The sequence below is a fragment of the Austrofundulus limnaeus genome, unplaced genomic scaffold (assembly GCF_001266775.1).
Source record: "Austrofundulus limnaeus strain Quisiro unplaced genomic scaffold, Austrofundulus_limnaeus-1.0 Scaffold777, whole genome shotgun sequence".
Classification (NCBI taxonomy): Eukaryota; Metazoa; Chordata; class Actinopteri; order Cyprinodontiformes; family Rivulidae; genus Austrofundulus; species Austrofundulus limnaeus.
In genome coordinates, this window is record NW_013953179.1 from 80498 (window position 1) to 90154 (window position 9657).

Genomic DNA, 9657 nt, shown 5'->3' on the forward strand with positions numbered 1-9657 from the left:
CAGTATGAAGGGTTGTAGGACTGACTCAGACTCAGTGTGAAGTGTAGGACTGACTCAGACTCAGTGTGAAGTAGGACTGACTCGGACTTGTTGACCCTGCTGTGTGCAGCTCCTGCTGGAACATCTGGAGTGTCTGGTGTCTCGTCACGAGCGCAGCCTGAGGATGACGGTGGTGAAGAGGCAGGCTCAGTCTCCAGCAGGCGTCTCCAGTGAGGTGGAGGTCCTCAAAGCTCTGAAGTCACTCTTTGAACACCACAAAGCTCTTGATGAGAAGGTACAACACTACAAATCAATTTATTAATAAGGAGAGAAAATGTTCTGTGAAGATCTGAAGGTTTGTTTCTGTTTGCCAGGTCAGGGAGCGACTTCGTGTAGCTTTGGAGCGATGCAGCATGTTGGAGGAGCAGCTCACCATGTCACACAAAGAAGTAAGGATCTGCTAACATTAACTTCTTTACTCATGTTGACCTTTAGAGCTGCTTCAGTGAGAAATCAGTGCAGCTTTGGTTAGAAAGAGTTGCACGCAGGGACAGGGTTTCAGGAAGAAGAAAGGTACAGACATGTCAAACAAAATTAAAAGTATATTTTAGACATGTGGAAGTGGTTTGTGTGCAAAGCTTATGAAGAGCAGTTATAAAAATCTCCTTCATGTCCTCTGTTCATCAAACAAGTTAAAGCTGGACGGAGCTCTCTAACCTTTATATAAACTTTTATTCTGGGCTCAAGTTCACATTACCTGGTTATTCTGACAGAAATATCATGAAAATGTAGCTGGAAGTGTCTCAGGAAGTGCTACAGTTACCTGCTGCTGCTCTTTKCACTTCTGTATAATCATATAATTTTCTGTAAAAGCTGAAGAGTGATTTAAAGACGGTAAAGCTGAGCTGCAGACACATGGTGTGAGCTGTGGAGTCCTCTGTGGACAACCAGGTGATTAATGGACGTTTGTCCTCTGAACGTCTTCATCTCAGGCTGCAGCCATCTTTAAATCCCTGCACACACACTCAGTCACTCAGGATGCACCCCAGCACACACACATTGTTTGTTGCTGTGTCGTAGATGCTCACACACAGATCAGAGCCATCTCGACCCACATCTCATTCTTTATATTTGTGTAAAGATCAGACACTGCTCTTCCTCCTAGCTGACCGTTTTCACAGAAATGTTTTTTCGTACTAAGTGACTTAACTCTGACGTGAATCATTCAGATATAAAGAAGTTCCTACAGCCAACAGATGAACCTGTGTATCGACACACAGCACAGCTTACAGGGTATCAGCTGCGACATCATTATTTATCTATTGTAGTGCTAAAAGAGTCTGGATTATTGTGGATTATTTGGAGGACTAATAATTTTGGGTTTTAATTGTTTTCATTGTAGTGTTCATCAGTTTGTTTAGAGAAATAATACAGCACACAAAGGCTTTGTGTAGCAGAGGAACAAGGTGTCTGCAGCTGGATTGTTGTTGTGGTTGTAGATGAGGCAGGAGGTGGAACTATGACATCGTTGTTTCAAAAAGTTGTGTTCAGTCTGGAGTCTGGTTTCAGAAAATCAAAGGTTCTTTAGTGAAACATTTAGTCTCGTTTCACTAAAGAAGAACCCATCCAGAGCACCTGTTTGTTTTTTCTTTTTGATTCTTTCAAACTGGATTACTGAGATGCATCAGGAAAGTTTCAGTAAATAAAACATACATGGTTAAATGTTTCCATGWGGACACGAGGCTGAAATAATGAGGGTTATCATTGAATAGATGCATCGTTCTCTTTTTCCTGCCAAACGTAAAGAAATAAAAGTCTTAAGACTTTAAGGCTCCACTGTGTGCACAGTGTAAACAGATGTAAAGTGCATGTTTCTCATGAACGATAAGTAAAGCCTGGTGCTAAGAGCCTGATGTGTGCAGCTGGCTTACCTCAGAGAGCAGAGCGGTCAGAAGAGAGGCCTGGCCGATGGAACCAGTGAGGTCAACCACAACTCTGAGAACACCCCGAGCACTAACGGCAAGGTGAGCTGCTCTCCTCACTCAGGTCTCTGATTTAAAACTGAATGTGTCGTCACACCCGTCAGCCTAACAATCATTCATGTTCGGGCTTCTGAGTCAGTCTGGAAAAGGATGGTGTTTGAATCTGTTTTAAATTTAATGTTTTGTTCATTTTTAGTATTTTAATGAAAGTATCAACTTTGCTTATAGACTTTTTTCTTTTCCTTGTACCTCTGTCTGACTGTTTCCCTCCTCTGAACGTCTTTTCTTAGACAGTAATCACACATTTAGGTCCGATCATGAAGGGTTGAGAAGAGATCATTATCTGGTCAATCGTTACGTGTTAATAAAACTTAAAAGGACGACTCACCTTACACACCAGTCAWCTCCACTACACTACAAAACTACTTCCCCCCGGGCTTTTCACAATAGAAGCACGTTAAAGTCTCCATGCAATAACGTCTCCATTATAACGTAGCTCATTAAATCTAACCGTGCTCGACACTGAAGAGGTGTTTACTGTTCAGTGATGGTGAAAACAGGATGTTTTTTTTACATCAGACCATATAGGAGGCTGAAACACACCACCCGCTGCCAGTTGTCCCAACAATAACGTTAGCATGCTAATGCGCTTAGYGGTGCTGTGAGGAAATGTGTCCCCAGGGAAACAGTTCACGGCCGCAGCAAACGTTCCACACGTGTTCAGGCTATTTACACCGGTTTTCAGAAAAGTCTTATCATAACAAAAATAAAAACTGGTTTTTGGTACAAAACAGTATACCACCCAGCAYTAATACCAAGTAATAGAAGAACATCAGTGTTTCCAGACTCTGTGTTTTATATAAAGAGACAAAAACCTACATTTCTAAGAGTTGTAGATTAGTTTCACAGTGTGTAAGACACAAGTTCACTGAGAAGTCTTGGTTCAAATAGCAACAGGCTCATTTATAATAAGTGACAGTAGATTTAGGCTGATGTCAGAACCTGCTCTGTTGACCCAACAGTTCCCTGATATTAGTTTTTATTCATTAGATATTCAGTCCAGTAACAGATCAGTGTGTCTGCAGGTGTGTGTGTTTGCTGAAATGTGTGTCCCTGCTCCCTCAGAGGTCATCAGATGACTCACTGAGTCAGGAAGACGAGTCCACTCCTGGATTTGGGAAAGCCGGGGAGCTCCAGGAGGTGGTGGACCGACAGACCGCCGATCTGGGCCAGCTGAAGGACAACATGGCCGCCATGGTGTCCCGCATCAGTGAGCTGGAGGAGGACCTGGACACGGCCCGCAAGGACCTGATCAAGTCTGAAGACATGAACACGAGGCTCCAGAGAGACCTCCGAGAGGTGAGAGGTGGTCTTCAGGTGACACAGGTGGGCTCCAGCTGTGCTCTGAACCTCAGGTGTGTTTCTCCTCAGTCTATGGCCCAGAAGGAGGACATGGAGGAGAGGATCACCACCCTGGAGAAACGCTACCTGGCTGCTCAGCGGGAGGCCACCTCAGTCCATGACCTGAACGACAAGCTGGAGAACGAAGTGGCCAATAAGGAGTCCCTGTACAGACAGGTAGGTCCTGCTCTGTGTGACACCTGTGTGCAGGTGTGTAATGACACACACATGTTTCCTCATGAGACCTTTCTGTTAAAAACAGGGTTTACAATCATCCCCTCACACACCAACACTACTGCAGGCTGAACTAAACACCAGCTGTGTTTCCATCGCAAATGTGTGCAAAACTGTTGATATTCTRTTAATATTAAAAAAMACAGTTTCRCAACTGTGGTGTTTCCATTAAGTAATAAATGTTATTAAAGTCAYGTGAATACGTTTGTTCTCATGATAAGTCATTACAAACATGGCAGCGATGGATGTAAACACATAGCATGTTGCTACCACGACACTAGCGCTCATCATCAGAGGAGACGTCGGCGTCTTTTATCGAGGCTTTCCAGAGACAAGTCCCTACTTGGGAGCGGCTACGTATGCTGTGTTTTTGGSAAATTGTAGTCGTGATTTTACTACTACTTCTACTTCCTGTTTTCTTCGTCATCTTTTTCACCAGTAGAAACAGCCGGTTGTTGATCAGGTGATGTGAAAAAGTGTTTCCATTGCAGTTTTGTGAAAAACACCAATTTCAACATGACTGAAAAACCACCTCATCCTAGCGCAAAAACATTTTGTCAAAAAAAGTAAGTTTTTTGAAAATTGACTTGTTTCCATTGAGCAAATTTATTTTCGAAATTCTAGTTTGCGTATTTTCATGGTGAATGGAARCACAGCTGCTGAGTGTTTTGAAAGCTACAACTCTCCGTTCTGAGAGCTTTATGTGAAATATATGCTGGAGTTTTGGGATTTAGTTAAATCTTATAGCAGAGATGTTGGATGTGAATGTGTGCATGGTTTAATAAATAAACGGACACATTCCTCTGTTGCTGAATGAGCTCTTCTGTGTTCAGACTGAACAAAAGATCCTGGCTGGTTCTTTTCATGCAGTCAGTGGACACACAGACATCTTCCTCCTGCTTTTCTTTCACTTGTTGTGTGTCTCTGTGTTGTGTTTGAATGCTCTCCTCTTCACTTCCTGCCCACCCATCGCTGCTTTGTCTCCCACCAGTCTTGTTTCTTTTCTCTCTTTTCACCTTGTTGAGCTGCATGTGTGCTGACGACTCTGTTTGTTGTAGTCCGAGGAAAGAAACCGGCAGCTCCAGGAGAAGCTGGAACTGGCCGAGCAGAAGCTGCAGCAGACCATCCGGAAAGCTGAGAGCCTCCCTGAGGTGGAGGCTGAGCTGGCTCAGAGGGTGGCTGCCCTCACCAAGGTACAGAAACCTCCTGCTCATCACCTGTGTCTGTAAAATGCTTCAGAACAGCTGGAGCAGAGCTGTTCTGCTTCTGCCTGGGTTTGTGTGTCTGTTAGCAAAATATCTCATCAACCACTAAATGAGTCAGCCTGATTCCAGATGGCTGCACCGTGTAGTCAAGTCACTTTAATCCAAAACAAATAATTCAGCTCAAAACTTGGAGGTTTTGGAGGGMACGTCTGATGGAGGATTCCAGCTGTTCAACATTTAAAAAACTGAAACACATTTAGCTTTTATTTATCTTTAAACACAGGAGCTTATAGATGACATCCTGTAGGGGAAAAATACAGAGTTTATAACAATAATTCATCAATGAACTGGTTCAGTAAGGCATTATTTAGGACATCACTATCAGGAAAGGGTTAATGTTTACAACATTACCAGACTCAACAAAACCCTAAAGAGGTCTTGAWGTGATAATAAAAAAATAAATGAATTAAAGGCATTTATCGCAGCTGGTGGTTAATGATGGGTCTCTTTAAATTCATCTATTTCACAGTTTGTCAAGTTGTGATTAAAATGTAATTAAAGAGATTTATGAAGGAAACTCTGTTAATATGTGGTGCAGAGACGGGTCAGACAAAGAAGAGATGATTTCACACCATGAATACAGTTTTCAGGCTGCAGTAGAGGCCTGTTTGGGCCTGTTGGTACGTCTCCCTCCAGTCTGAAGAGCCTGTTTGTCTGAGGGGCGTCAGGTTTGCAGACCGACCAGTTGTTCACTGACACTAATGAAAAGAGAGGTCTTGGTTTAGTTATCTGGGAAATAACGCCTTAAACCACAAGAACTTTAATAAAACATGTTATAAATCTACATTACCAATGTGTTGGATTAATAATATTGACCTGAAAGTATTTTCAGAATAAATAAAACAACTAAATTTKTTCATGAGACTTAATTTAGAAACAAACTCATTCTCAAAATACAACTTTTAACAAAATGACTATTCGCTGTGTTTCACAGCTCACAGCTTCTGATGGAAATATACARTCAAAACAGGTTTTCCTTCAACCTGTAAGGGAAATGTTAAAACAGAGGGTTTGTGTAGCAGAACCACAAACAGCAGCTGCTTCACAGCTCATGGATGTAGGTTTCTGTCAGTAAAAGAGCTCGACTTGTTGGTCCTGACAACAGGAGTTGCTGTGGTTCCATCTGAGAAACTCAATGTGATAAAAGACGCCTTTCTGAGGATGTGTCTCTGGTTTCTGCTGGGTTTGGTTGAACGGCTGTAAATATCAGTTCTAATCAACATTTTGGACATTTAAAGTAAATTCTTCCTCCAAGMCTTTGACCTCCCACTCCTCATCAAACTGGGTTTATTCAGGAAAGTCATCTGGGAGTTCTGCAGCTGCMAACAGCAAAAATCTCTTCTCTTCACCACAGCTCATCCATCCATTCTGTTTTTATTTTGACCCTTTTGAAATATATAAACAGTATTAATGAAGCAGCAGTTTATTCATCTCTTTAAAGACCTCCAGCTGACCAGTCCAGGTTATTTTCTCAGTAGATGATTCATTTCCTTTGTGACCTGCCGTTTAATTTCCCTTCATATAGAAGATGAGCTGACTACCTCTGATACCTCTGTCAGCATCAGGACCTGTGTTTGTTCTTATAGGACCTGTTTGTTCTTATAGGACCTGTTTGTTCTTATAGGACCTGTTTGTTCTTATAGGACCTGTTTTTGTTCTTATAGGACCTGTGTTTGTTCTTATAGGACCTGTGTTTGTTCTTATAGGACCTGTGTTTGTTCTTATAGGACCTGTGTTTGTTCTTATAGGACCTGTGTTTGTTCTTATAGATGTAAAACGAGTCAGATGAGTTGTTCAATCAGTAATCTCCATCTTTAATGATCCATAGCATTAAGGTTAAACACTTGTCCTGTGTTTGTTTTTGTTGTCGTGCCTCGTGTCGTCTCCATGCTGCCCCCCTCAGCCTCCATGTTCAAACCCTCAGTGTAATGTTTTCATGCAGGTAGACCTCTTTCATCCACTCTCTCTGGGGGAAGTTCAGCTTTTCAGCCTCTCGATTGAGCTTAACCAGACTGTGTTAGCAGAACGCTTCATCCATCGTCCTCGTTGTTACCAAACAAAATAAAAACACGTTCCTGGTTAAGTGCAATTTCAAACAGAAATCTGGGCTGGTGTATTTGTGCTTTATAAACATGGAAATCATAAAACATGATGGTCCTGTCTAACACAGCAGGGTCATTATACACTAATATATTTCTGTTCTTCTTATAGTTCCTGTTTTATCAGGTAGAACTCTGTAAAACCAGTTGTTATGGTGAATGTGGGATAAATGAGTGGTTGTGTGTTGAGCTGTTTTTCTGTCTTTGTTTAGCTGGTGCATGATATTTGGCTGATTGTTTATAATATGAGCTGAGTTTTCTCCATCCTTCAGAAGGACTTTAGACTTGTCTTCATAACCAAAACTAGATTTATTTTTCTGAACAAGGTCCTTCTCCAGGATGGGTCACTGCAGCAGATTAAACTCATCAGAGTGTAATCACTGTCCTCCACTTCCAGGCAGAAGAACGCCACGGTAACGTGGAGGAGAGGCTGAGGCAGCTGGAGGCCCAGCTGGAGGAGAAGAACCAGGAACTGCTCAGGGTGAGAAAACATCCAGCTTTTACTTTACTGTTTTATTTATACACACATCTGATGCATGTGTTTGTTTCCTGAGATGAAAGTTTATAAGTCAACGTTAAACATTCTGTTTGTGTCTGTAGCGTTTCTGTGAAGACACGCAGTAAGTTGAACATCTTTGTGTTCGTAGGCACGACAACGAGAGAAGATGAATGAGGAGCACAACAGGCGTCTGTCTGAGACTGTTGATAAACTTCTGTCTGAGTCCAACGAGAGGCTGCAGCTTCACCTGAAGGAGAGGATGTCTGCGCTGGAGGATAAGGTGACTCAGCTGCTGAAAGAAAGGCAAACAATGAGGAGAGGGATCAGTGCAAAACACTGGTTCCTTTATCAGTTAGTAAAGTACCTCAGGAACCACTTTGGTTTTTAATGAAACCTGCAGGAAATAATGATTGGATGTAGCTCTACCATCACAGCTGAGCTCTGAAACAGCTGGACCAGCGCCCCCTGCAGGCTGGCTGCAGCAGTTCATCAGATCCAAGCTGCTGCAAATCAATCATTTCTCAACACAACATGGTGTTAGTTTGTAACTCTAGAAGGAAAGGTGGAGGATGATTTATATGTTTTACAGATGTTTATGATCAAAGTGTCAGGAGTGTATGTTTCTCTGTCCAGAATGCTCTCATTAGAGAACTGGAACACACCAAAAAGCTGATTGAAGAATCTCATCATGAGAAGGTAAAGAAGTGCTCTCCTTCCTGTCTCAGTGGAATATTAGTTTATTGTTTTTTAGCTGCTCTACCTGAGATATTTTCTTTTTAACACGTATTTAAGGTAGAAACTAGGTTATTTATGCAGCATGAAAATGTTTGTACATATTTTTTTCTGCAGGAGCAACTCTTAATCCAGATTGAAACAATGAGAGCTGAAAACGAGCAGGATAGGAGCCGGAGTAACTCCCTGCTGCACGGGTAAGCTGCTAACTGCTAGCATCAACTTTTAATCACTTGTTTTTATTGTTTTAATGTTTAGAGTTGTGTTAGCTGCTAACTGCTAGTATCAACTTTTAATCACTTGTTTTTATTGTTTTAATGTTTAGAGTTGTGTTAGCTGCTAACTGCTAGTATCAACTTTTAATCCCTTGCTTTTATTCGTTCTAATGGTTAGAGTTGTATTTCTCCAGATGTTCTCAGCTGGGCAGCACTCCAGATTTCAGATATCCAGTGTCAGCGTCCTCCATGATGGACACTAACTCAGATCATTACGGTGGCGCTCTGGTCCTCAGACGGCCTCAGAAAGGACGCGTGGCGGCCATCCGGGACGAGCCATCCAAGGTGGGCATGTAGTTCATTACAGATTAGTCTTGATGATATGTTTAATTAAGTTAAAAATATTATTATGAACAATTACGTACTGATGTCATATGTAGCAGTGATACATGTAGCACTGAACAAGATGGCTGCCAAAGAGCTCTCCCAGTGCCATCAGCGTCCATTTCAGTGTCTCTAGTTCAGTGTTGACAGCACCTCCCACCCTCAGAGTTTGTGTTGAGGACAGCAGAGCAGCACAGTATTAATAATGAGATGATAAACTTCTGATATCAGCTGTTCTGTGAACTGATGCTGTTTAAAACAAAAGCACATTAAGTTCAGATTAGTTCCAGCTGTGTGTAACTTGTGTTGTGTCTCTATGGCTCCAGTGTTTGTGCTCTTTATGATGATTTTCCTCTTTTTTTCTGTTTTCTTTTGTTTGCTTTCGTTCTGGACATCAGCGACATGTAAGTGAGCGTGATGACTGAGCTTCTGATTAGAGCACGAGTGACAAAACAGATCTAACCCTGTTTCTGTTTCCTGCATACACATGTTATAATACCTGACCACATGTTCCTGCCTCCTCCTGTTGTTGGATATTGAAGCCAGATTACACAACCGTACCGTAGTTTCTTTGAAGACGTGAAGCTTTAAAGGCACAGTGTGTAGGATTTTGTMAATTCTTATTGCCGAAATTAAGATAATCATTAATGACAATAATAAAAAAACATGTCTAATYATTGCAGACAAAGACCTTGTTTTATTATTTTTACCTTTTACCTGCTGTTTATATCTCCATGGTAGTGGGTCGCCACTACAGGCAGCCGCCATCTTGCACCGCCATCTTGTCTAAGAGGGCTCATGAAGGACAAACTGTGGTGGCAGCATCAAACGGTTTTAGTTGTAATACTATAAATGTAATATTTGTTG

The 9657-nt window shown here is 41.9% G+C and overlaps 1 protein-coding gene across 1 annotated transcript in view; it reads left to right on the forward strand.

The window, feature by feature from the left end:
* Window positions 1-214: 214 nt before the first annotated feature.
* ppfia1 (PTPRF interacting protein alpha 1) overlaps window positions 215-9657 on the forward strand; it is a gene marked incomplete at both ends in the record, with an annotated part of 38761 nt that continues 29318 nt past the window's right edge. Inside the window, 11 exon segments of the mRNA XM_014028536.1 lie at window positions 215-274; window positions 354-428; window positions 1902-2003; window positions 3087-3320; window positions 3393-3539; window positions 4655-4789; window positions 7358-7441; window positions 7608-7739; window positions 8093-8155; window positions 8309-8388; window positions 8601-8751. Of these exon segments, the coding sequence (XP_013883990.1) occupies window positions 215-274; window positions 354-428; window positions 1902-2003; window positions 3087-3320; window positions 3393-3539; window positions 4655-4789; window positions 7358-7441; window positions 7608-7739; window positions 8093-8155; window positions 8309-8388; window positions 8601-8751 (1263 nt within the window).